The sequence below is a fragment of the Ascaphus truei genome, chromosome 6, assembly GCF_040206685.1.
Source record: "Ascaphus truei isolate aAscTru1 chromosome 6, aAscTru1.hap1, whole genome shotgun sequence".
NCBI lineage: Eukaryota > Metazoa > Chordata > Amphibia > Anura > Ascaphidae > Ascaphus > Ascaphus truei.
In genome coordinates this window covers 17,265,645-17,293,419 of record NC_134488.1, presented here as the reverse complement: position 1 = coordinate 17,293,419, position 27,775 = coordinate 17,265,645, and the positions used below count along the sequence as shown (strand labels likewise).

At 51.9% G+C, this 27,775-nt stretch overlaps 2 protein-coding genes across 6 annotated transcripts in view; one reads left to right on the top strand and one right to left on the bottom strand.

Annotated features, from left to right (window-relative positions):
• The window catches only part of MTHFR (methylenetetrahydrofolate reductase), a 32,461-nt gene extending 7,939 nt beyond the window's left edge, over positions 1–24,522 (bottom strand). The window contains exons 1-5 of one of the 5 annotated variants that reach the window (XM_075603453.1): positions 24,314–24,522; positions 1,436–1,660; positions 1,010–1,248; positions 637–747; positions 331–524 (exon numbers count right to left, since the gene is read on the bottom strand). In XM_075603453.1, coding sequence (XP_075459568.1) covers positions 331–524; positions 637–747; positions 1,010–1,248; positions 1,436–1,650 — 759 coding nt within the window. In that variant the 5' untranslated portion in view covers positions 1,651–1,660; positions 24,314–24,522. Of the gene's footprint in view, positions 1–330; positions 525–636; positions 748–1,009; positions 1,249–1,435; positions 1,661–1,960; positions 1,983–2,388; positions 2,479–21,464; positions 21,556–24,313 lie in introns of those variants that run through there. The other 4 variants (XM_075603454.1, XM_075603451.1, XM_075603452.1 and 1 more) reach the window with 4 other exon arrangements.
• A 61-nt stretch (positions 24,523–24,583) lies between these two features.
• CLCN6 (chloride voltage-gated channel 6) overlaps positions 24,584–27,775 on the top strand; it is a 29,480-nt gene continuing 26,288 nt past the window's right edge. The window contains exons 1-2 of the mRNA XM_075603450.1: positions 24,584–24,737; positions 27,235–27,294. Of these exons, the coding sequence (XP_075459565.1) occupies positions 24,666–24,737; positions 27,235–27,294 (132 nt within the window). The 5' untranslated portion in view covers positions 24,584–24,665. The remainder of the gene's footprint in view (positions 24,738–27,234; positions 27,295–27,775) is intronic.

Here is a 27,775-nt window from a genome sequence, read left to right as displayed (position 1 = left end):
GTGCCAGAGTCAGTGTCTTTACTCTCTGGACCGCTGCTTCTGTGTGTTGTGAAGCTGTAGAGAAGGTGCCTTATCATTAGGAGCATTCCTTCAAATTGCAACATGTTCCTCTGCACGAGACAAGGTTGTTAACGTCAACTCCTATTTTAAGCAAATAGTTTAGCACCGAGATAAAGCTCTTTTCACAAATAGTTCATACAACTAAAACATATTGTAATTTGAAGGTTTATTATGACTCAGAGGCCATATTACAGTTTCTGTATTAAATAAGATATTTTCATTTGCTGCCTTCCGGTTGAGGATAGATGGATGCTCGCGTGGGACACGTACCTGGATTGGAAAGATTCCCGGTAGTATGGGGCAGTTGATGCCAATTGCTCTGCAATCCTGCACAAACCCGATGAAGGTTGCAGAAAGGAAGAAGAGCTGCGTGATTATGAAATCCGCTCCAGCATCGACTTTTTCCTTAAGGTGCCTCAAGTCTTGGTCATAACTTTCAGCTTCAGGGTGACCTTTCGGGTAACCTGAACACACAGTGGAGAACAAACCTTCTTGAATACACAGTTTTCTTACCACATATACTCCAATATCTCCCACGCTCTTTGTTGCCTCAAACAGGGGGAAACCATGCCTTACCAGCAACGCATACATCAAAGTAATCATCAAATTCACAGCGAATATGCTTCACAAGGTCAACGGCGTAGTTGAAGCACCCTTCCTCTTCCTCCCACTCCTCACCAACAGGGTCTGCAGTAGAAGAGCCAACACACAAGTACCAATTAGACAAGAAAAAGAAAAAAATCAGCTCATTTCAAAATGAAATATCTGCATATATTGCAGGAGTATTTTTTATATTATACCACTCTAAAAAAATTAAAAAAACAACACTATACCATCACACGTGGAAAGGTAAACAAGTTTTATTTAGCTGAAGTTTTTGACACCGATATTAAAAGGCGTAACAGCACCCATTTCTACTGCTGACAATGCACGGGTGTGAGGTTCTTACCGCCTCGAAGCGCCATTATGTTTTTCAGTCCAAGATGCTTTGCTTTCTGAATATGCTTGGTGATTTCATCCTTGGTCTGGTTGCAGCAGGTCATGTGCAAAAGTGTCTCCAGTCCACAGAAGTTAACCGCTGTATTTGCAATGATCATGGAGGAGGTTTCTTTGTCAGAGGCAGGGTCTCCCGCGGGGTGCCAGGTCACATCAATGAAGAGAGGGCCTCCTAAACCCATTCGGTCAAACCTGCAACATTAGAGGACCTCCTGCATTAAACCCCTAAGGTCTTGAAAGCTTCCCCAAATTCCTCATGTTGCCTACTCAAACAAAGCAAGTGATCTTTCATCCTAAAAAAAAAACCTCATACAGACCTTGTAGATCTCAACCCCCCAACATTTCTATTCTTCTGCATCACCCACATTTAACTTCCCACCTGGAGATTAAGTTGACCGCTCCGCTGGCAGTGCGGGGCGGAAAGAACTCCAGCGAGAACCACTTATCTCCGCCTTCCATGCGCCGCCGCATCTTATCCCGGAGGCGTTCGTGGCGCTCCACATCGAGGACCGGCGTGGAACATCGGGAGCTCTCCTTGGAGCTGTCCCCGCTGCTGCTGCCGCCGGTGCTGCCGCTGTCACTCTCTTTCACCATGTCGCGCTCTCTGGAACAAACATTTTTCATGGAGATAGCTCAAACCGTTAATGTGTTCCAGACATGCCGTCTGTGCATAAGATAAAAATATAACGGCGTATTTATAGGATCAAACTTATATGATCCACATTTTAAAATATTTATGCCTGCTACTAAGAAACAATTAACACAAATTAACACTCTAATTTAATATACATAAAACCAGCATTTTTTGCAATGTTGTTTTAGCGAAGGTTTAAGTTACCATAAAACTATAACATTTTGTTGATAGGCACTACTGTGACTGGACAAAAAAGGTTCATATTTTAACCTCATCTTTGCGGCACGACCGTTTTCTCCAGAGCTGTATTTGCATGACAATTACACTGCAATGGATGTCATCGTCAGAACATTGCGGGGCCCTAATCACTGATAGCACTCAAAGCTGCTCTTCTTGGTGGACTTTAGTCTCTGACTCATCACTGCCCGGGGTCCTGTAGTTCATAAAGTAGGTTATCAGTGAGGGGGAGGGGGCAACGATTTGTAGCCGGAGGGAGAACTGGTGTAGATCTTCGGGTAACTCCTCACTTAAACTTATTACAAAGTCACAAGTGACGTGTCAGGTACTAACAGCCTCAAGTACTGTACTTCGGGACATATTATCACCTAACGCAAAAGTCCCAGTTATCAGCATACACTTAAAACTCTTAGGCCGAGTCCCCGCTGGCGCTGAGCTCGCTATGCGCTTGGGGCGCTTACCTTCTGCAATGTGGATCAGCACATCCCTTCTCCCGCTGTGCTCGCGCGCTCATGCACACGCACGCACGCTCTCCCAAGCGTTGTGCTTGGGGAGACAAGGGAGAGATACTTTGGTGCTGAGAGCAGGGTCACATGACCCTGCTCTGACAAATGGGAAGTGAGGGGGCGTGTTCTATTCTCCTGTCACACACACACTGACACGGAATTCAGCAGAGAGAAGTGGAAAGGAGGGGGGGGGGGCAAACGGACTGAGGGGGGGGGGCAAACGGACTGAGGGGGGGGGGGCAAACGGACTGAGGGGGGGGGGCAAACGGACTGAGGGGGGGGGGGCAAACGGACTGAGCGGGGGGGGGGCAAACGGACCGAGGGGGGGGGGCAAACGGACCGAGGAGGGGGGGCAAACGGACTGAGGAGGAGGGGGGGCAAACAGACTGAGGAGGGGGGGGCAAACGGACTGAGGAGGGGGGGGCAAACGGACTGAGGAGGGGGGGGGCAAACGGACTGAGGAGGGGGGGGGCAAACGAACTGAGGAGGGGGGGGGCAAACGGACTGAGGAGGGGGGGGCGGCAAACGGACTGAGGAGGGGGGGCGGCAAACGGACTGAGGAGGGGGGGCGGCAAACGGACTGAGGAGGGGGGGCGGCAAACGGACTGAGGAGGGGGGGCGGCAAACGGACTGAGGAGGGGGGGCGGCAAACGGACAGAGGAGGGGGGGCGGCAAACGGACAGAGAAGGGGGGGCAAACGGACTGAGAAGGGGGGGCAAACGGACAGAGAAGGGGGGGCAAACGGACTGAGAAGGGGGGGCAAACGGACTGAGAAGGGGGGGCAAACGGACTGAGAAGGGGGGCAAACGGACTGAGAAGGGGGGGCAAACGGACTGAGAAGGGGGGGCAAACGGACTGAGAAGGGGGGGCAAACGGACTGAGAAGGGGGGGCAAACGGACTGAGAAGGGGGGGCAAACGGACTGAGAAGGGGGGGCAAACGGACTGAGAAGGGGGGGCAAACGGACTGAGAAGGGGGGGCAAACGGACTGAGAAGGGGGGGCAAACGGACTGAGAAGGGGGGGCAAACGGACTGAGAAGGGGGAGACAAACGGACTGAGAAGGGGGAGACAAACGGACTGAGAAGGGGGGGCAAACGGACTGAGAAGGGGGGGCAAACGGACTGAGAAGGGGGGGGGCAAACGGACTGAGAAGGGGGGGGGCAAACGGACTGAGAAGGGGGGGCAAACGGACTGAGAAGGGGGGGCAAACGGACTGAGAAGGGGGGGGGCAAACGGACTGAGAAGGGGGGGGCAAACGGACTGAGAAGGGGGGAGCAAACGGACTGAGAAGGGGGGGCAAACGGACTGAGAAGGGGGGGGCAAACGGACTGAGAAGGGGGGGGCAAACGGACTGAGAAGGGGGGGGCAAACGGACTGAGAAGGGGGGGGCAAACGGACTGAGAAGGGGGGGGCAAACGGACTGAGAAGGGGGGGGCAAACGGACTGAGAAGGGGGGGCAAACGGACTGAGAAGGGGGGGGCAAACGGACTGAGAAGGGGGGGGGCAAACGGACTGAGAAGGGGGGGGGCAAACGGACTGAGAAGGGGGGGCAAACGGACTGAGAAGGGGGGGCAAACGGACTGAGAAGGGGGGGGGCAAACGGACTGAGAAGGGGGGGGGGCAAACGGACTGAGAAGGGGGGGGCAAACGGACTGAGAAGGGGGGGGCAAACGGACTGTGAAGGGGGGGGCAAACGGACTGAGAAGGGGGGGGCAAACGGACTGAGAAGGGGGGGGCAAACGGACTGAGAAGGGGGGGGGGCAAACGGACTGAGAAGGGGGGGCAAACGGACTGAGAAGGGGGGGCAAACGGACTAAGAAGGGGGGGCAAACGGACTGAGAAGGGGGGGCAAACGGACAGAGAAGGGGGGGGCAAACGGACAGAGAAGGGGGGGCAAACGGACTGAGAAGGGGGGGGGGCAAACGGACTGAGAAGGGGGGGGGCAAACGGACTGAGAAGGGGGGGGGCAAACGGACTGAGAAGGGGGGGGCAAACGGACTGAGAAGGGGGGGGGCAAACGGACTGAGAAGGGGGGGGGCAAACGGACTGAGAAGGGGGGGCAAACGGACTGAGAAGGGGGGGGCAAACGGACTGAGAAGGGGGGGCAAACGGACAGAGAAGGGGGGGGCAAACGGACTGAGAAGGGGGGGCAAACGGACTGAGAAGGGGGGGCAAACGGACTGAGAAGGGGGGGCAAACGGGCTGAAAAGGGGGGGCAAACGGACTGAAAAGGGGGGGCAAACGGACTGAGAAGGGGGGGGGGCAAACGGACTGAGACGGGTGGGGGGCAAACGGACTGAGACGGGTGGGGGGCAAACGGACTGAGACGGGTGGGGGGCAAACGGACTGAGACGGGGCAAACAGACTGAGAGAGGGGCAAACGGACTGAGAGGGGGCAAACGGACTGAGAGGGGGGCAAACGGACTGAGAGGGGGGGGCAAACGGACTGAGAGGGGGGGGCAAACGGACTGAGAGGGGGGGGCAAACGGACTGAGAGGGGGGGGCAAACGGACTGAGAGGGGGGGGCAAACGGACTGAGAGGGGGGGCAAACGGACTGAGGGGGGGGCAAACGGACTGAGGGGGGGGCAAACGGACTGAGAGGGGGGGGCAAACGGACTGAGAGGGGGGGGCAAACGGACAGAGAAGGGGGGGCAAACGGACTGAGAAGGGGGGGCAAACGGACTGAGAAGGGGGGGCAAACGGACTGAGAAGGGGGGGCAAACGGACTGAGAAGGGGGGGCAAACGGACTGAGAAGGGGGGGCAAACGGACTGAGAAGGGGGGGGCAAACGGACTGAGAAGGGGGGGGCAAACGGACTGAGAAGGGGGGGGCAAACGGACTGAGAAGGGGGGGCAAACGGACAGAGAAGGGGGGGCAAACGGACTGAGAAGGGGGGGGCAAACGGACTGAGAAGGGGGGGCAAACGGACTGAGAAGGGGGGGCAAACGGACTGAGAAGGGGGGGCAAACGGACTGAAAAGGGGGGGCAAACGGACTGAGAAGGGGGGGCAAACGGACTGAGAAGGGGGGGCAAACGGACTGAGAAGGGGGGCAAACGGACTGAAAAGGGGGGGGGGGGCAAACAGACTGAAAAGGGGGGGGGGGGCAAACAGACTGAGAAGGGGGGGGGGCAAACAGACTGAGAAGGGGGGGCAAACGGACTGAGAAGGGGGGGCAAACGGACTGAGAAGGGGGGGGGGCAAACGGACTGAGAAGGGGGGGGGCAAACGGACTGAGAAGGGGGGGGGCAAACGGACTGAGAAGGGGGGGGGGCAAACGGACTGAGAAGGGGGGGGGGCAAACGGACTGAGAAGGGGGGGGCAAACAGACTGAGAAGGGGGGGCAAACGGACTGAGAAGGGGGGGCAAACGGACTGAGAGGGGGGGCAAACGGACTGAGAGGGGGGGCAAACGGACTGAGAGGGGGGGCAAACGGACTGAGAGGGGGGGCAAACGGACTGAGAGGGGGGGCAAACGGACTGAGAGGGGGGGCAAACGGACTGAGAGGGGGGGCAAACGGACTGAGAGGGGCAAACGGACTGAGAAGGGGGGGGGGCAAACGGACTGAGACGGGTGGGGGGCAAACGGACTGAGACGGGTGGGGGGAAAACGGACTGAGACGGGTGGGGGGCAAACGGACTGAGACGGGTGGGGGGCAAACGGACTGAGAGGGGGGCAAACGGACTGAGAGGGGGCAAACGGACTGAGAGGGGGCAAACGGACTGAGAGGGGGGGGCAAACGGACTGAGAGGGGGGGGCAAACGGACTGAGAGGGGGGGGCAAATGGACTGAGGGGGGGGCAAACGGACTGAGAGGGGGGGGCAAACGGACTGAGAGGGGGGCAAACGGACTGAGAAGGGGGGGCAAACGGACTGAGAAGGGGGGGCAAACGGACTGAGAAGGGGGGGCAAACGGACTGAGAAGGGGGGGCAAACGGACAGAGAAGGGGGGGCAAACGGACAGAGAAGGGGGGGCAAACGGACTGAGAAGGGGGGGGCAAACGGACTGAGAAGGGGGGGCAAACGGACTGAGAAGGGGGGGCAAACGGACTGAGAAGGGGGGGCAAACGGACTGAGAAGGGGGGGCAAACGGACTGAAAAGGGGGGGGCAAACAGACTGAAAAGGGGGGGGGCAAACAGACTGAGAAGGGGGGGGGGCAAACGGACTGAGAAGGGGGGGGGCAAACGGACTGAGAAGGGGGGGCAAACGGACTGAGAAGGGGGGGCAAACGGACTGAGAAGGGGGGGGGCAAACGGACTGAGAAGGGGGGGGGCAAACGGACTGAGAAGGGGGGGGGCAAACGGACTGAGAAGGGGGGGGGGCAAACGGACTGAGAAGGGGGGGGGCAAACGGACTGAGAAGGGGGGGGCAAACGGACTGAGAAGGGGGGGGGCAAACGGACTGAGAAGGGGGGGGCAAACGGACTGAGAGGGGGGGCAAACGGACTGAGAGGGGGGGCAAAAGGACTGAGAGGGGGGGCAAAAGGACTGAGAGGGGGGGCAAACGGACTGAGAGGGGGGGCAAACGGACTGAAAGGGGGAGCAAACGGACTGAGAGGGGGGCAAACGGACTGAGAGGGGGGGCAAACGGACTGAGAGGGGGGGCAAACGGACTGAGAGGGGGGGGCAAACGGACTGATGCTGTGTGGTGTGGGGTGCAAACGGACTGATGCTGTGTGGTGTGGGGGGGCAAACGGAGTGCTGCTGTGTGGTGGTGGGGCAAACGGAGTGGTGTGGGGGGAGAAGGGAGAGCGCGGAGGGGGAGCGCGGGGGGCAGGGGAGAGAGCGCGGGGGACACGGCGGGGGAGAGAGCGCAGGGGGGGACGGGGAGAGAGTGCGCAATGGGGAGGAGAGAGCGCGCGCAATGGGGGGGAGAGAGAGAGCGCAATGGGGGAGGAGAGAGAGCGCAATGGGGGAGGAGAGAGAGCGCAATGGGGGAGGAGAGAGAGCGCAATGGGGGAGGAGAGAGAGCGCAATGGGGGAGGAGAGAGAGCGCAATGGGGGAGGAGAGAGAGCGCAATGGGGGAGGAGAGAGAGCGCAATGGGGGAGGAGAGAGAGCGCAATGGGGGAGGAGAGAGAGCGCAATGGGGGAGGAGAGAGAGCGCAATGGGGGAGGAGAGAGAGCGCAATGGGGAGGAGAGAGAGCGCAATGGGGGAGGAGAGAGAGAGCAATGGGGGGGGGGAGAGAGAGCAATGGGGGAGAGAGAGAGAGAGAGAGCAATGGGGGGAGAGAGCAATGGGGGGGAGAGAGAGAGAGCAATAGGGGGGGGAGAGAGAAAGAGCAATGGGGGGGAGACAGAGAGAGCAATGGGGGGGAGACAGAGAGAGCAATGGGGGGGAGACAGAGAGAGCAATGGGGGAGACAGAGAGAGCAATGGGGGGGGAGAGAGAAAGAGCAATGGGGGGAGAGAGAAAGAGCAATGGGGGGGAGAGAGAGCAATGGGGGGAGAGAGAGAGAGCAATGGGGGGGAGAGAGAGAGCAATGGGGGGAGAGAGAGAGAGCAATGAGGGAGAGAGAGAGAGAGCAATGGGGGGGGAGAGAGAGAGCAATGGGGGGAGAGAGATGAGGGGGAGAGAGAGCAATGGGGGGAGAGAGATGAGGGGGAGAGAGAGCGCAGGGGGGAGGTAGAGAGAGCGCAGGGTGGAGGGAGAGAGAGAGCGCAGGGTGGAGGGAGAGAGAGAGCGCAGGGGGGAGGGAGAGAGAGCGCAGGGGGGAGGGAGAGAGAGAGCGCAGGGGGAGGGAGAGAGAGAGCGTAGGGGGGAGGGAGAGAGAGAGCGCAGGGGGGAGGGAGAGAGAGAGCGCAGGGGGGGAGGGAGAGAGAGAGCGCAGGGGGGAGGGAGAGAGAGAGCAATGGGGGGGGGAGAGAGAGCAATGGGGGAGAGAGAGAGAGAGAGCAATGGGGGGGAGAGAGCAATGGGGGGGAGAGAGAGAGAGCAATGGGGGGGGAGAGAGAAAGGGCAATGGTGGGGAGACAGAGAGAGCAATGGGGGGGAGACAGAGAGAGCAATGGGGGGGAGACAGAGAGAGCAATGGGGGGGAGACAGAGAGAGCAATGGGGGGGGAGACAGAGAGAGCAATGGGGGGGAGACAGAGAGAGCAATGGGGGGGAGACAGAGAGAGCAATGGGGGGGGGAGAGAGAAAGAGCAATGGGGGGGGAGAGAAAGAGCAATGGGGGGGAGAGAGAGCAATGGGGGGGAGAGAGAGAGAGCAATGGGGGGGAGAGAGAGAGAGCAATGGGGGGGAGAGAGAGAGCAATGGGGGGAGAGAGAGAGCAATGGGGGGGAGAGAGAGCAATGGGGGGGAGAGAGAGCAATGGGGGGGAGAGAGAGCAATGGGGGGGGAGAGAGAGCAATGGGGGGGAGAGAGAGCAATGGGGGGGGGAGAGAGAGAGCAGGAGGGAGAGAGAGCAATGGGGGGGGGAGAGAGAGAGCAATGGGGGGGGAGAGAGAGGGGAGAGGAGCAATGGGAGGGAGAGAGAGAAGCATGGGGGAGAGAGAGAGCAATGGGGGAGGAGAGAGAGAGGGAGAGAGAGCGCAGGGTGGAGGGAGAGAGAGCGCAGGGTGGAGGGGAGAGAGAGCGCAGGGTGGAGGAGAGAGGAGAGCGCAGGGGGGAGGGAGAGAGAGAGCACAGGGGGGAGGAGAGAGAGAGAGCACAGGGGGGAGGGAGAGAGAGAGCACAGGGGGGAGGGAGAGAGAGAGCACAGGGGGGAGGGAGAGAGAGAGCGCAGGGGGGAGGGAGAGAGAGAGCGCAGGGGGGAGGGAGAGAGAGAGCGCAGGGGGGAGGGAGAGAGAGAGCGCAGGGGGGAGGGAGAGAAAGAGCGCAGGGGGGAGGGAGAGAGAGAGCGCAGGGGGGAGGGAGAGAGAGCGCGCAGGGGGGAGGGAGAGAGAGAGCGCAGGGAGAGGGAGAGAGAGAGCGCAGGGAGAGGGAGAGAGTGCGCAGGGGGAGGGAGAGAGAGAGCGCAGGGGGGAGGGAGAGAGAGAGCAATGGGGGAGAGAGAGAGGGGTGAGAGAGCAATGGGGGGGAGAGAGCAATGGGGGGAGAGAGAGAGCAATGGGGAGGAGAGAGAGCAATGGGGGGGAGAGAGAGCAATGGGGGGGAGAGAGAGCAATGGGGGGGAGAGAGAGCAATGGGGGGGAGAGAGAGAGCAATGGGGGGGAGAGAGAGAGCAATGGGGGGGGGAGAGAGAGCAATGGGGGGGGGAGAGAGAGCAATGGGGGGAGAGAGAGAGCAATGGGGGGAGAGAGAGAGCAATGGGGGGAGAGAGAGAGCAATGGGGGAGAGAGAGAGAGAGAGAGAGAGAGGGGGAGGAGAGAGCAATGGGGGGGAGAAGAGAGCAATGGGGGGGAGAGAGAGAGGGAGCAATGGGGGGGGAGAGAGAGAGAGCAATGGGGGGGGGAGAGATGGGGGAGGGAGAGAGAGCGCAGGAGGGAGGGAGAGAGGTGAGGAGGGGGGAGGGAGAGAGGTGAGGAGGGGGGAGGGAGAGAGGTGAGGAGGGAGAGAGGTGAGGAGGGGGAGGGAGAGGTGAGGAGGGGGGAGGGAGAGAGGTGAGGAGGGGGGAGGGAGAGAGGTGAGGAGGGGGGAGGGAGAGAGGTGAGGAGGGGGGAGGGAGAGAGGTGAGGAGGGAGGGGGGGAGGGAGAGAGGTGAGGAGGGAGGGGGGGAGGGAGAGAGGTGAGGAGGGAGGGGGGGAGGGAGAGAGGTGAGGAGGGGAGAGGGAGAGAGGTGAGGAGGGGAGAGGGAGAGAGGTGAGGAGGGGGGAGGGAGAGAGGTGAGGAGGGGGGGAGGGAGAGAGGGGAGGGAGAGAGGTGAGGAGGGGGGAGGGAGAGAGGTGAGGAGGGGGGAGGGAGAGAGGTGAGGAGGGGGGAGGGAGAGAGGTGAGGAGGGGGGGGGAGAGGTGAGATGGGAGGGAGGGAGAGAGAGAGGTGAGGAGGGGGGGGGGAGAGAGAGAGGTGAGGAGGGGGGGAGGGAAAGAGGTGAGGAGGGGGGGAGGGAGAGAGGTGAGGAGGGGGGAGAGAGAGAGGTGAGGAGGGAGAGAAGTGAGGAGGGGGAGGGAGAGAGGTGAGGAGGGGGAGGGAGAGGTGAGGGGGGAGTGAGAGAGGTGGGGGGGAGTGAGAGAGGTGAGGGGGGAGTGAGAGAGGTGAGGGGGGAGTGAGAGAGGTGAGGGGGGAGTGAGAGAGGTGGGGGGGAGTGAGAGAGGTGAGGGGGGAGTGAGAGAGGTGAGGGGGGAGTGAGAGAGGTGAGGGGGGAGTGAGAGAGGTGAGGGGGGAGTGAGAGAGGTGAGGGGGGAGTGAGAGAGGTGAGGGGAGAGTGAGAGAGGTGAGGGGGGAGTGAGAGAGGTGAGGGGGGAGAAGTAGGAGTTTTTGGAGGGGAGAAGAGGTGGAGGAGAAACGGGGGAACAGTGATTTTAACTACAAATTAAAGCTGCAGTTCAGTCTTTTTTTTTTTTTTACATTTATTTTTTTACTTCAATAGTTTTATGTGTGCAATCTCTAATTAGCTAAAGAACTGTATAGCTGCCAGTCAGTTCGTTCTCCATGTATTGATAGGTCGAAATTTGGTGACATATTAAAAACTGGGATTTGTTTATAATCTGCTTGACTGGCAGTGGAAGCTCATGAATATTCATGAACAATCCAGCACTGACATGTGCTAGAGGGAGGGCAGTGCTGACAAAGGGGTGTGCCAGGGCGTGTGCCAGGACATGAAGGGGCAGTGCCTTAGTAAATGGCTGTTAAAATAGAATACAAAAAAATTGGTCTTTCAAAGTTGTTTTTTTTAAAACAGAAAATGCTAAAAGTATTTTTTCTTCCTACAGAACTGATTTATTAAAAAAAAACACACATGCAGGATACTGACTGAACTGCAGCTTTAAATAAAAAAAGCAAATCATACTTACCTCAGCACAAGCTACAGTATACAAGTGGAGGAAGCAATATTAGTTTGTTGCAAGCAACAAAGTTACTAGCTGTAGTTGGGATGCCTGCTTCTGACAGCACTAGCAGCTGTGTGAGGAGAGAGACTGCATACTGTATGCTGCCAAGCTGTGAGGAGAGAGACTGCATACTGTATGCTGCCAAGCTGTGAGGAGAGAGACTGCATACTGTATGCTGCCAAGCTGTGTGAGGAGAGAGACTGCATACTGTATGCTGCCAAGCTGTGTGAGGAGAGAGACTGCATACTGTATGCTGCCAAGCTGTGTGAGGAGAGAGACTGCATACTGTATGCTGCCAAGCTGTGTGAGGAGAGAGACTGCATACTGTATGCTGCCAAGCTGTGTGAGGAGAGAGACTGCATACTGTATGCTGCCAAGCTGTGTGAGGAGAGAGACTGCATACTGTATGCTGCCAAGCTGTGTGAGGAGAGAGACTGCATACTGTATGCTGCCAAGCTGTGTGAGGAGAGAGACTGCATACTGTATGCTGCCAAGCTGTGTGAGGAGAGAGACTGCATACTGTATGCTGCCAAGCTGTGTGAGGAGAGAGACTGCATACTGTATGCTGCCAAGCTGTGTGAGGAGAGAGACTGCATACTGTATGCTGCCAAGCTGTGTGAGGAGAGGAGAGGACAGCGCGGCTTCCTGCAACTCTGAAAGGTGAGTTGGAAGGTACCAAGAATTCCGGGCATTACTGAACGGATAATGCCCGGAATTCTAACCAATCAGAGAGCAGGGATTTCAGTAATGCCCGGAATTTTACTGCTTTAGCCTATAATTCCTGGTAAAACATTTTATAAATAAATAAACCCGCCTATCTTAACAAGACTTTCAACTTTGCAACACTTTCCTATTTGTGATACTTTGTTGCCAATGTTCCCAGGCTTTTGAGCTGTAAACTATAAGAATAGATAATGTTGCCTTAGTAATATAAGGATATATTGTAGCTGCTAAGTTACACTGACTGAAGCAGCCATTATATTAGTAACACCATAACGATTTGGACAGATTTATAAAACAGGAACACCAAATGATTGCTAATTGCCAGTTTAGGCAAGAATGCAAAATTACACATTGCCATATACAAATAAGAAAAAAATAGAAAAAGAAGAGGGGGGGGGGGGATTTTAGTATTTGCGCTTTAAACGTCCTATCACTAATCTTAGACAAAGCTAATGCAAGGAAATGTCCCCCAGGGAAGTAAAGGAGAATGTGAGACGCCAGCTGAGCTCATGTATTAGTAGATCTACAGAGAAGACTCATTAATGTTTGTGTGGCAGAAAACTGTCAGTGGAGCTTGCATGCACAGTGGCCATAAAGCAAGTCATTTCCACACATACTGATTCATAAGTCTCATATAATAAATTAGCAATCTTTTTTTCCCAGGAACATTGACGTTCTGCTGTTATTAGCCTCTTCCAGTGGCCCTCAGGCTGTCTGTTCCTGCTAATTGCAGTGTGAACTTTGTTTACGCTGAAATTCACTTTTAAGTCCAAGTATTGTAGATATACATGTTCAGTGGTTATAAATGCATTGAACTATAATCATTTTGTTGTCTATAAATTTATCCAAAATGACATTGGAATACTCATTGCCCTTCTACTCCTAATTTGTTTCTGCATTTTGAAGAACACCACAATCAAATAATATAGCAGATGATTTGTGCTTTGCTGTATTGTGCTAACTGGTTTGGCTGTGAATAGGCTTTCATTACTTATTCACAACTGCTTCTTCACACATACTGTATAAACATCTCAGATAGTCAGACCTGGGGGGCTTCTAAACTCCAGTGCTCAAGCCAAAGACTAAGCCCCTGATTGAGCCATCTGTGCCGAAGCGGCGATATCCTGAAAACCTGACCTGTTGGTTGGGGGGGCTTGATGACTGGATTTGAGCACCCCTGCCTTAGTAGACATGTACAGCCACTGGCCTCTGCATAATGAAATGATGTGATCTTTTATCACTCCGTTCCATGATCACCCTTGAGAAGTGGCACTGAGAGCGGAATAAACACAAGCGCTTGATGCACTTTGTTCTACATAAACTAAGACAACAGGCAGAGCGAGTTTGGATACCACCCGATCAGGAGCAAAAATAGTTTCATTTCTATTCTGGGAGTCTCATTCTAATACCCTTTGTACACCAAACAGCATGTCCACAGCAGATTGTCAATTAGATAAAGACTATTAAAGCAGAAACCCCCTCAAAGGCCTATAGGATATTACCTCCCACACGGTTAGTATCGAGTCCTTAACATGTACTGCTCTTTAAAAATAAAAATAAATAATCTTGGTATGAAAAATCATTATTTATTGTCTTGCTTCTGAGATTATTATGGCAACAGTTACACACTGAGCTCTGGGAGAGTTTCCTTTTACCCTCCCAGGCACTTAATATTTCAAACACTCTTCTCGTAAATTACATGTAAACAATAAAATACAGCGGACTGCTGCTTTAAGATGGTGTACAGGAAGGCCCCGCTTTTCGGCGTTTCGCTAATACAGCGCTTCACAATGTATACCTATGCCCATTACATTCGGCGCGAGTTCCGTTTTTATGGTGCTTTTCGGCACCCGGCTGTCGCTAAGCAACCTTTTTCGCTCGCGCATCCGTACAGTATCCTTCCTGCCATTTGTCAGGGAAGCAGAAGCAGCCTTCTGTCAGTTTGTCAGTAGCAGTCTGCCGCTCTCTGCCTCTCTCTGCCGCTCTCTGCCTCTCTCTGCCGCTCTCTGCCTCTCTCTGCCGCTCTCTGCATCGCTGTTTTCAGCTCAGCATCTCTGTTTTCCAAAGGTGTACTTGTATCCTGTACAGTACATACAGTAGGTACAGTAAAATATTTGTTGTGTGTTCATAACAGTACAGTAACTGAACAATTGTACTGTACAATGGCATCCAATAGTACCCCCTGTATTAAAAAAAGTCGTAAGCCTCTTACTTTAAATGCCAAGTTAGAAATAATAAAATGAAGTGAGCAAGGAATGTGTAAGGCTGAAATCGGCAGAAAGCTAGATTTACCTTGTCAAACAGTTAGCACAATTGTGCACGGCAAGGAGAAAGTGTTGACGGAAATTAAAAGTGCAACACCAGGGAACACTAAAGTAATAAGAAAACATGATAACCTTATTGCTGACATGGAAAAAGTTTTAGTTTAGTTTTAGTGGTGTGGATTGAAGATCAAACCAGTCACAATGTGCCTTTAAGCCGAGCCATCATCCAGGGCAAGGCCCTACGTTTCTCCAATACTATGAAGGCTGACAGAGGTGACTTAGTAGACTATAGTGTCGGGCGCGGATTTTTAGTTGGCTGACGTCAGTCAGCCTTTCTATACAAGGGCCGCGCTCGCACGGCAGGGAGAGGGGAGCCGACAGACAGCGGCGAAGATGAGGAAAATAATCTTTTTGCGCCGCTGCCTGCACTCAAATGTGTGTGTGTGTGTGTGTGTGTGTGTGTGTGTGTGTGTGTATGCGTGGATGTGTGTGTGTGTGTGTGTGTATGTATGCGTGGATGTGTATGTATGCGTGGATGTGTGTGTGTGTGTGTGTGTGTGTATGTATGCGTGGATGTGTGTGTGTGTGTATGTATGCGTGGATGTGTGTATGTATGCGTGGATGTGTGTGTGTGTGTGTGTATGTATGCGTGGATGTGTGTGTGTGTGTGTGTATGTATGCGTGGATGTGTGTGTGTGTATGTATGTATGTATGTATGCGTGGATGTGTGTGTGTGTGTCAATGATTGCAGAAGTAAAAAAAAAAAATATTTATTAAACTTTTTTCTTTAAAAAAATAAAAATTTTATCTAGCACTTCCACACACACACACACACACACACGCACGCACGCACGCACGCACGCACGCACGCACGCACGCACACACTATATACAGGAAAAGCATACAGCACGTGCGTTCGCATAGGAACGCGCGGCCGCACCCTGTATATAACAGTCCTTAGCTGCTGATGATAAATTTGAAGCTAGCAGAGGCTGGTTTAATAGGTTTTAGGCAAGAAGCCAGCTCCATAACATCAGTGCGCAGGGTGAGGCAGCCGGTGCTGATACAGAAGCTGCAGGAAGTTATCCACGTGAGCTTGCTAAGGTCATGGAAGGAGGTGGATACACAAAGCAGCAGATTTTCACCGTGGATGAAACGGGCCTATATTGGGAGAAGATGCCGCCTCGTACTTTTATTGCTAAAGAGGAGAAGGCCATGCCTGGCTTCAAACCTGCAAAAGACAGGATAACTCTCTTGTTAGGCGCTAATGCAGCTGGTGATTGCAAGTTAAAAACTATGATGATTTACCGATCAGAAAATCCTAGGGCCCTAAAGAACCATGCAAAAGCTAGCCTCCCTGTTTGTTATAAATCCCATGCAAAAGCTAGCCTCCCTGTTTGTTATAAATCCAATTCAAAAGCTTGGAGGACTGGCCTTCTTTACTCAAATTGGTTCAGACTATTTTAAGCCTCCTGTTGAGGCTTATTGCAGGAGCAAGAACATTCCGTTGAAGATTTGACTTCTCACAGACAATGCCCCTCAGCAGCCTAAAGGTCTAATTGGTTTGTACAGGGAGATAACATTTATGTTTCTACCTGCAAATACAACTTCACTGCTGCAGCCTATGGACCAAGGTGTAATTGCAGTGCTTAAATCCTATTACCTAAAGAGAACTTTTTCTAAGGCTATTGATGTCTTAGACAGTGACACAGCAGCTGGGCCAAGAGAAAATAAATTAAAAGCATTTTGGAAAGGCTTCACAATTTTGGATGGTATAAAAACTATTAGAGATGCATGGGAGGGAGGGAAAGAAGCAACCTTAAAAAGGTGTTTGGAGGAAGCTAATTCCCACACTTATGGGTGATCATGAAGATTTGGAGAATCACGTGGAGGAAGCCACTACGAATGTTTTGGAAATGGCGAGGGAATTAGAATTGGAAGTCGCGCCTGAGGGTGTAAAAGAATTACTTGTGTCCCATGACGAGCCCCTAACAGACGAAGATCTTCTTCTGATTGATGAGCAAATAAGGATGATTTGCAACGAGGAGTCACAACCTGATGATAGTCCTTCTGTCCCTGGAGAAATGACAACCAAGGGATTGGAAGGAGCTATCAACTGTATCGAAAAGGGGATGGCAGCTGTTGAGAGGATTGATCCAAATTTTGAAAGAAGTTCTCCAGTGAATGCGAGCCTTCTAAACGGGATTGCATGCGGTAAAGAAATTCTAAGGCTTTGGTCCCGCTGCGGCCGCGGGCCACCAGCTGCTTGCCTCTGTTCTGGAGGTTCCCGCTGGCTCCTTCCGGCGTGGCTGACTGCGTGCTGTGCTGTGACGCGTCAGCCAGCCGTAGCTACAAGGAGCTTGTGATTTCGGTGAGTGCCGCGTCACGTGGCATGCAAGGGAACCAATCACGGATTGGATCCCAGCAGCAAATCCGATTTCCCCCCCCCATGCCCCCTGCTCCGATCCCCCCCCGTTCCATTCACCCCCCTGCTCCGATCCCCCTCCGATTCACCCCCTCGTGTGTATTTGTGTGTGTGAGTGCCTGTGAGCCCGTGTGGGCGCCTGTGTGTGTGTGAGGGTGCCGAGGGTGCCATGGGGCTGAGGGGGCCGAGGGGCGGAGGGTGCCGAGGGGCGGCTGCAGTGCTGCGCCCTGGGGCGGTCCCGCCCCCTCACGTCATGGCTGTGTCCCACCATCCATTTTGGCCACGCTCCCCCCCCCCCCCCCCGGAAAAAAATCACTGCAGACCGCAGAGCGCGGTGCAGTGAATTGCACGCGCCGGCGGCAAGCAAGGCGGCCGTGCGGGTGCGTGCAGCGGGACCTCAGCCCAAGGGGAAGGAGACGGCAATCCTCAAGGCAAATTACATTGCTTTAGTACTTTAAGGTGAAGGTGTAGGATTATTCCTGCCTAAGCACAGTACAGTACAGCACAGTGTTCAGTGTACAGTACAGCACAGTGTTCTGCTGTACACAATAAAATATGCCTCCAAGGTACCTGTACAATGCTGTAAGTGTGAGACTTTTCTTGACATGCGTGTTGGCAGGGATGCTGGTTCTGTGCTGCAGCTCTATATCGAAGCTGCTGTATGCAGGAGCTATAACCTCCTCTGTGTCCCCCCTATTCTGTGTCCGGGTTCCTGTACCTACCCAGCTCTGTGCCTGGGATAGTGCCCTCTATGTGCCCTTTACCCAGCTCTGTGCCTGGGTTAGTGCCCTCTATGTGCCCCTTTACCCAGCTCTGTGCCTGGGTTAGCGCCCTCTATGTGCCCCTTTACCCAGTTCTGTGCCTGGGTTAGCGCCCTCTATGTGCCCCTTTACCCAGCTCTGTGCCTGGGTTACTGCCCTCTATGTGCCCCTTTACCCAGCTCTGTGCCTGGGTTAGTGCCCTCTATGTGCCCTTTACCCAGCTCTGTGCCTGGGATAGTGCCCTCTATGTGCCCTTTACCCAGCTCTGTGCCTGGGTTAGTGCCCTCTATGTGCCCCTTTACCCAGCTCTGTGCCTGGGTTAGTGCCCTCTATGTGACCTTTACCCAGCTCTGTGCCTGGGATAGTGCCCTCTATGTGCCCCTTTACCCAGCTCTGTGCCTGGGTTAGTGCCCTCTATGTGCCCCTTTACCCAGCTCTGTGCCTGGGTTAGTGCCCTCTATGTGCCCCTTTACCCAGCTCTGTGCCTGGGTTAGTGCCCTCTATGTGCCCCTTTACCCAGCTCTGTGCCTGGGATAGTGCCCTCTATGTGCCCCTTTACCCAGCTCTGTGCCTGGGTTAGTGCCCTCTATGTGCCCCTTTACCCAGCTCTGTGCCTGGGTTAGTGCCCTCTATGTGCCCCTTTACCCAGCTCTGTGCCTGGGTTAGTGCCCTCTATGTGCCCCTTTACCCAGCTCTGTGCCTGGGTTAGTGCCCTCTATGTGCCCCTTTACCAAGCTCTGTGCCTGGGTTAGTGCCCTCTATGTGCCCCTTTACCCAGCTCTGTGCCTGGGTTAGTGCCCTCTATGTGCCCCTTTACCCAGCTCTGTGCCTGGGTTCCTGCACAGTACCTTCACTCTCTGTGCCTCCTTACCCGCTGTGGCTGCGCTATGGATACAGTGAGTGGTTGCCATGTGATGCGTCCTGGTTGTCAGGGACGCTCTGACATGACGTCTCTGCTTTGGGGAAACCATACACTTGCTCTGGGCCACCGTAGAAGTGGAGCGTATCGGCGCACAATTGGTCTTTCCCTTTCCGTGCTGGATAACGTAGCTGCATGAGTCGCTCGGGCCCCGCTTTTCGGCGGGGCCTGGAACGGAACGTGCCGTATTTGTGGGGCCCTGCTGTATAACAAGGTAGGGATTTAATTCAGACAGGAGAGAAGAGAAGTATAGCCCGGCAGGCAGAACCTGCCCATTTATCAGCGTTACTGATATTTAAGCGATGAAACATATTTACTTTATCCCAGATTATAAGATTTGTACTTGGTGAAAGATTAACCTAATTTCCCTGACAAAGTGTCTAATACGAGCTTTTACATAGGGGCGTGTGTAATTAAAGCAATTTATCTGCCATGGGGGTTTTGCAAATATATAGTTCTCCATAAAAGGCGGCAAACGTTTGGAAATCAAATACAAAAACCCTTCGCTCCTCCCAAATTGGCTGGCGATTTATTAGTGGAATTCTACTTTTTGATCCTAAGTCTTGTAACAAAACAGTCAATTATTACAAAAAAAAAAAAAAAAAGAGACTTGAGATCAAAATGTAAAATTTGACTAATAAAGCTTCAGTCAATTGGTTTTTGGATACATTTTCCCCAAATGAATGGTCGATTCTGTTTCCCAAGCAGTATACTCCATAAAGGTATTGAAATGTAGGGTTATTGGTACACAACTTCAGGGGTGCGCAAAGTGGGGGGCGCGGCGGTTGCAGAGGCCCCGCGCTCTTCCCCAAGGCATTTAAATTAAATACCGGAGGGATCGCGTGAGGCCTCTGCAGTGTCTCCTACCTTGTCTTCGGCGACCAGTCGCCATGGCAACACGCGTGAAATGACGCCGTGGGTGATGTGACCCGTGTGTCATTTGACGCTAGAGGTAAGTGGGAGGCGCAAGCACAGGGGCTGGCAAGCAAGGGGGGGTGGGGGCGGGGTGCAGCGCACAAAGTTTGCACACACCATTATTTTATAGAGGTAGGTCTCAGCTCACCTAATTGTTTTGCTAAACGTTTGAAAATGCAGCACTAGGACTCTCAGTCTAACCTTCTTATAGTTAAGGATTCCTATAATTATATTGTGACATTCTGCGGAACCCCAACCCTCTCTAATAGCGCGTCTGAGATCAGATGCATTATAAGGAACCCCATCCCTCTCTAATAGTACGTCCGAGATCAAATGCATTATAAGGAACCCCAACCCTCTCTAATAGCGAGTCTGAGATCAGATGCATTGTAAGGAACCCCAACCCTCTCTAATAGCGCGTCCGAGATCAGATGCATTGTAAGGAACCCCAACCCTCTCTAATTGCACGTCTGAGATCAGATGCATTGTAAGGAACCCCAACCCTCTCTAATTGCACGTCTGAGATCAGATGCATTGTAAGGAACCCCAACCCTCTCTAATAGCGCGTCTGAGATCAGATGCATTGTAAGGATCCCCAACCCTCTCTAATAGCGCGTCTTAGATCAGATGCATTGTAAGGATCCCCCGCCCCTCTCTAATAGCGCGTCTGGGGTCTGACACATTGTATGGAACCCTAACCCTCTCTAATAGCGCATCTGGGATCAGATGCATTGTAAGGAACCCCAACTCTCTCTAATAGCGCGTCTGAGATCAGATGCATTGTAAGGAACCCGAACCCTCTCTAATAGCGGGTCTGAGATCAGATGCATTGTAAGGAACCCCAACCCTCTCTAATAGCGCGTCTGAGATCAGATGCATTGTAAGGAACCCGAACCCTCTCTAATAGCGTGTCTGAGATCTGATGCATTGTAAGGGACCCCAACCCTCTCTAATAGCGCGTCTGGGATCTGATGCATTGTATGGAACCCCCGCACCCTCTCTAATAGCGCGTCTTAGATCAGATGCATTGTAAGGATCCCCCGCCCCTCTCTAATAGCGCGTCTGGGGTCTGACACATTGTATGGAACCCTAACCCTCTCTAATAGCGCATCTGGGATCAGATGCATTGTAAGGAACCCCAACTCTCTCTAATAGCACGTCTGAGATCAGATGCATTGTAAGGAACCCGAACCCTCTCTAATAGCGGGTCTGAGATCAGATGCATTGTAAGGAACCCCAACCCTCTCTAATAGCGCGTCTGAGATCAGATGCATTGTAAGGAACCCGAACCCTCTCTAATAGCGTGTCTGAGATCTGATGCATTGTAAGGGACCCCAACCCTCTCTAATAGCGCGTCTGGGATCTGATGCATTGTATGGAACCCCAACCCTCTCTAATAGCGCGTCTGGGATCAGATGCATTGTAAGGAACCCCCGCACCCTCTCTAATAGCGCGTCTGAGATCAGAAGCATTGTAAGGAACCCCAACCCTCTCTAATAGCGCGTCTGGGATCAGATGCATTGTAAGGAACCCCCGCACCCTCTCTAATAGCGCGTCTGGGATCAGATGCATTGTAAGGAACCCCAACCCTCTCTAATAGCACGTCTGAGATCAGATGCATTGTAAGGAACCCCAACCCTCTCTAATAGCGCGTCTGAGATCAGATGCATTGTAAGGAACCCCAACCCTCACTAATAGCGCGTCTGAGATCAGATGCATTGTAAGGAACCCCAACCCTCTCTAATAGCGCGTCTGAGATCAGATGCATTGTAAGGGACCCCAACCCTCTCTAATAGCGCATCTGAGATCAAATACATTGTAAATTATTCTGTATTAGGTACAATTTTCAAAAGATCTGGAGATTGCAGGGATGCCCGGGGATCCCGAGGGTTCCTACGAACCCCTGTTAAAAAATCCCAGCTCTGACCCATACACCTGCCCCGATTACGTTTCTTCACAAAATCAATAATCCTCTTAAAATCCCGTAACAGATACTTAAACGTTCAAAAAGTTAACTTTGCTGTCAGAGGGACCAGCAATGCATCGCCACCCCCTCTGGAAGTGAAAGGGTTAAGAACACAAATGTGACCTACCGTACAATGTTAAACTGAAGCGGAGATTTCGCGATAACCAGGGGCTCTAGTTACGGGTCAGAGTTTTATAACCCTGCACGATGACTCGGGTGCCCCACGGTGGGCGGACACAGATAGGATTATATAACTCTGATGCACGAGCGCTGCAGCTGCTCATGTGAAATGCTGATGACATAACATGTCCAGACCCGCGAGAGTTATCAGTTACAGAGCAGGTGAGGTTGAGAAAAAAAAAAAGACATGCATCAAGTTCAACCGATGTCACATGTAGATGGCAGATACTGTATCCTACATTTGAATTTATAGTATATTGACGCAGAGGAAGGCAAACAAAAAGCCCCAGTTAAACATCATCCAATGCCATCTCATAAGGGGAAAAATAAATTCCTTCCCGACTCCAAGAATTGGCAATCAGATTTCTCCCTGCATCAACATCCTTCTGATATTTATTTATTACCTTTCCTTATTTAACACTGTTTCTTGAAGATATCTACTGCTATTCGTTCTCATTGACTTTCTGTGATTTGTAGGCAGTCTCAGGTCATGGCTGTAGTCACAGGTGTCTAATTGGAATTAAATCTCACTTATTCATTGCAGCATTTTTCCCTTCACGAGTGCATTACTTGGGGGGAGGGGGTTCTCCCAGTCTCAGTGACCTCGCAGCACTAATATAGCTTAAAAGCTGTGTTAACAGCGAGCATTAGCATATTAGGGCTCCATGTAAAAGTGGATTTCAGGCAAAAGGTGACACAGTGTGCCCATTTGCATGTAATTTCCCAGAATCACTTGCTGCACTGGAAGCACTGTATCCTAAGTGATAATGGTGAAATGTATGTGAATGTGCTCCCAAGTGATCTTTTATTTAGAAAAAAAAAAATATATATATATATATATATATATATTACACACATACATATACACACCTGAAGAAGGTCCCCCTGTGAACAGAAACGTCAGGCATGTGTGTGCATTTTGGACCCAATAAACCACTTGTATGTGCTTATCTCTAGCGCTGTGCCGGTATATTGGTTTTCTAGGGATCCTCACAGACAGACAGATTTATATAACGGAAATAGCCGTGTTAGTCCAGTTGCGATAGTGCAGAATAAATGTGTACTTCAGTATTAGGTGATACCTTTTTAATTTGGACTAACCTATGACATAAATTGTTAGCCCAAATAAAAAATGTTTCACCTAATACTGAAGAACTCATTTATTCTGCACTATAATATATAATATATATTATATATATATATATATATATATATATATATATATATATATATATATATATATATATATATATATATATATATAAAAACACACATACATACATGTAGAGGTATCAGTATATATATATATATATATATATATATATATATATATATATATATATATATATATATATATATATATATAGGCAATACGATACCGTTAGAAGACGAATATCAGAGGCAGCACTCCAGGTAAGTGGTCAAAAGAAATTTGTATTAACAAGACATCTTATCCAACGTTTCGGTCCTCGTGCGGGACCTTTCCCATCACCTTGAGAAAGGTCCCGCATGAGGACCGAAACGTTGGATAAGATGTTTTGTTAATACAAATTTCTTTTTACCACTTACCCGGAGCGCCGCCTCTCACTGCCCCGGAGGTGCCGCCTCTCACTGCCCCGGAGGTGCCGCCTCTCACTGCCCGGGAGGTGCCGCCTCTCACTGCCCGGGAGGTGCCGCCTCTCACTGCCCGGGAGGTGCCGCCTCTCACTGCCCGGGAGGTGCCGCCTCTCACTGCCCGGGAGGTGCCGCCTCTCACTGCCCGGGAGGTGCCGCCTCTCACTGCCCGGGAGGTGCCGCCTCTCACTGCCCGGGAGGTGCCGCCTCTCACTGCCCCGGAGGTGCCGCCTCTCACTGCCCCGGAGGTGCCGCCTCTCACTGCCCCGGAGGTGCCGCCTCTCACTGCCCCGGAGGTGCCGCCTCTCACTGCCCCGGAGGTGCCGCCTCTCACTGCCCCGGAGGTGCCGCCTCTCACTGCCCCGGAGGTGCCGCCTCTCACTGCCCCGGAGGTGCCGCCTCTCACTGCCCCGGAGGTGCCGCCTCTCACTGCCCCGGAGGTGCCGCCTCTCACTGCCCCGGAGGTGCCGCCTCTCACTGCCCCGGAGGTGCCGCCTCTCACTGCCCCGGAGCGCCGCCTCTCACTGCCCCGGAGCGCCGCCTCTGATATTCGTCTTCAAACGGTATCGTATTGCCTATTCTATACCATACAGGATTTGCACCCACATTATTTCAACCAGATGGAGTGCCTATTGTTCTGCACCATCTACTATATCTACTATATATATACACATATACATACACACACACACACACACACACGATCATGCATGTGATGTAACACACACTGCATGCAGGAGATCATGCATGTGATGTAACACACACTGCATGCAGGAGATCATGCATGTGATGTAACACACACTGCATGCAGGAGATCATGCATGTGATGTAACACACACTGCATGCAGGAGATCATGCATGTGATGTAACACACACTGCATGCAGGAGATCATGCATGTGATGTAACACACACTGCATGCAGGAGATCATGCATGTGATGTAACACACACTGCATGCAGGAGATCATGCATGTGATGTAACACACACTGCATGCAGGAGATCATGCATGTGATGTAACGTGTATGTTTGAGTCTCATTCATTAGGAGGCAGTCTCACCCACAGCAATGTCTTTCTTTCTTTTTTTGTGGGGGTTCCACATCTCCCTGACTGTACCCCCGCTCCCAGCAGCACTCACACTGCCAAAGAGGTCACCTATACCCTCACCCTCACCCTCTCCTCACCTCCTTCAGCAGACTCCCGCTGTCACACCACCAGCCGGCACGCGCACCCCGAACCCAGCGCCCGCGCGTTACACCCCCTCGTGACGTCACGAAAGCCGAGCTGATCCGGAGACGCTGGGGGTAGGGGGGGAGGTCGCGGTGGTATCACGCCGCTGTTACGTGCCGGCTATCATCTTTTTTTCCGTACAGCAACATGGCAGCTTCCTCTCAGCGCAGCTGCACTGGCTGAAGCGCCGGGGTTCGTCACGTGACCCGCGTGCTGGGGCGTGTCTTCCCTTGCTAGGTGGTATTCGCACGGTCTGCTGGTGTCACGTGACGGGGGGGGGGGTGCGCACGCGGAGAGAGGAGAAAGATGGCGATCTGCGGGGGATCAGGGTGCTGTTGCTGCTGCGGGGACCGTGAGAACCGCACCCCGGAGGAGCTGGTGAGAGGACCTGGGGGGGGGGAAGAGAAGCGAGACCGGGAAGGAGGGTATAGGGTTTCTGTTCTCAAAACACCTACCCTGACCACTCCCCCCCCTCTCTCTTGTATCTCCACCCTGACCCCATACGCAGCATCACAACACACAGACTCACTCACTGCTCCCCCCCCCGCCCCCCCAGCTATTCACATGCTCTCCCCCCCCCCCCCCAGCTATTCACATGCTCTCCCCCCCCCCCCAGCTATTCACATGCTCTCTCCCCCCCCCCAGCTATTCACATGCTCATCATAAGTGACGCTATTCTCATTCATTTGGGAAGAGCTAGATAATGTCCATGGGGCAGGCACTTAAGATTCCTATTGTAAAAGTATGGGATTTAATCTTGGAAGAAGGGCCGCGTGGTTGATCATATACATCCCCAGTATCTCTTGAAAAGAAGAATAAAATGAAGCCTGTAAATAAAATAGTGGTTTTTCTGTGTGCCAAGACATGGATCACTTCTCTTATCCCTGTATACGCTGCAGGCTGGGCACCTATGTATCCTCAGATCACCCATCCCTGCAGGATTTGCTTTACTATGTAGACTTGCATAGTCTTTGTGTGGGCCACAGAAATGCCCATCCAATAAAAAACCATGATGACCTATTGTATGCATTTTAGTTATGCCTTTTTACCCAAATCTGACAGCTATGGGTTTTTTTTTCCATCCTAAATTTTAAATTAGGATACAGAAGATAAAATGGGTACAGTAGGGATGTTATATACAGTAGCAGAAACCATAATAGATATTCCAGGCCCACATATCCAAATATGATTATCCGTATTGCTGTAGTCCTCCTTAACATCCCCAAATATCTCTGTGGTTAAATAATATTGGGTGAATATAATGGGCCCCTTTAAAAAAAATTTTTTTTAACAGGTTTACATTGGAAAATGATAAAGATAAGTAACCAAAGGTTTAGATTGGTTAGGGAAGCCAATTAGATTGTTGGATTCATTACAAAAGGTTATCTGGCTAACTGGGAATTAATTTTCTTTTTTAAACGCACAACTAGCTAGTAATGATTACCTTGTATGTTTTTGTGGAGTTCACTGAAAGAACTACATTCTTCCCTCCTTTTTTTATTTTTTATTTATTTGTATATGTAAAGCATGTGACGATGTATAATTCTACAATCATCCCAAAACTGGCAATCGGTTTGTGCTCTTGTAAAATTCCTGATTGTTTGCCTGACATAATGGCTGCCTTTAGACTATACTTCAGTGAGTGAAATGCTGCAGCTGATATGTAACATTATATCACAAAGAGTAACATTGTTACAGCTTCCAGAGTATTAGACAGTATGCTGTTTGGAACACAGCAACATATCTGTTTGTGATACTTTGTTGCCAAAGGGCAGAGCTCAAAAATTGTGAGCCCCTGTTTCAAAAGAGGACGTGGATATGACTTGCTAAATGATTGCTGTAGCAACCAAAGGATGATCGGTACAATAAAAGGATAGTTGAAAATGGCAGAAGTAAAAAAATAAATACAGGCGGTCCTCTCATCTGCTGGAATCCATCCTGCAAAGCACCTTCGGATAACGGGTCCATGTTAATCCGCGTCGGATAATGCGGACTGCATTACGCGGCGGCAGATAAGCCATTTGATGTAAAACAGACAGTCGGATACCGAGGACCACCTGTATGCAGACAGTATGTTCTAATACTGCAGGACTGATTTATTTACAGAACATAATTATTCACCTTTTGTTGCTTGGAAATGGACCAGAAACCTTTAAAGGTTTAGTTTTACTGTATTTAGGGAACGGTTACTGTGTGCGTGTGTGTCTTTTATTGGCCCAACGTTTTGTCTACCCTCTGGTATTTTAGTTGCTCTTGAAAAAGACTACACACAGTAAACGCTTATATACCCTAAACCAGGGGTGCGCACTGGGGGGGGCGCAGGATTTGTTTGGGGGACGCGGCTGTTGCAGGGGCCTTGCGCTCACCCCCAAGGCATTTAAATGAAATGTCGGGGGATCGTGTGAGGCCCCTGCAACTGAACTTACTGAGGTTCAGCCAGCTTCAGATGTCACACCGTGTTGCCATGGCGACGTGTCGTCACATGAATGACGCCGACAGGAAGGTGTGGGGGGGCGAGCAGTGGGGGAGTGGAGGCAGTCGAAGATTGAGCCACGAGTGCTGAAGCGGGATATGATGTCTCATGGGCCGATATTCTGTAAACTGATGGCGCCGATCCAGCGATATCGCACTGAAAGACCCATTAGAGGTGGTGGACCTTCCCATTCCATAGTGCCAGTTCTGAGCTATCGCAGTTGACAGAAGAGGGGCCGACTTGTCTTTAGGCGTTGCAATGCTAAGTAAATACTGTGTGGGTACTTATGGCCAAGTCAGTTGTATGGACTGTAAGATTTCTTATGTAATGGAACTACTTGGTAATTAAAGCAATTATTCCTTAAATTGTACTTTAAATGATTCTTCCTTGGGTTTCCTTCAGACTATCCTGGGAGAGACACGTGACGAGGATGAGGAGATCCTGCCACGTAAAGATTATGAAGTAAGTTTAATTGATTGCTTATGTTATTAGGGTAAATTGCTTTATTTTATATCCTCCTAATTGGGCCATAGTAAGCAGGAATAACTTGTATTGACCAGAAAATTGCACATCAATCACGGTTGTACCGGATTTGAATGATTTTTAGCATTAATATAGGTAGCAATGCAGAATCAATTCCATTGAGCATAGCAAATCCATTTGTAGAGGTGTTTCACTGTGCAAACCAAAAATACATTGTATGGGGGGGAGGGGTAATCAATTTTAATCAAGTGCTTGTACCAATTATCACTATCATATGGGTCATTTTCACAACTACCCATGTCGGTTTTTTTTTGTTTTTTTGTTTTTTTTTCCCAGCCTGATCTACTATGTAATTATTAGCCCAGATACACTAAAAACATTATGTATTGTTTTTAGGTGTGAGCTCTTTAATACAGATTCCTTTTTTATTGTGTGTGTGTGTGTGTATGTATGTGAAATA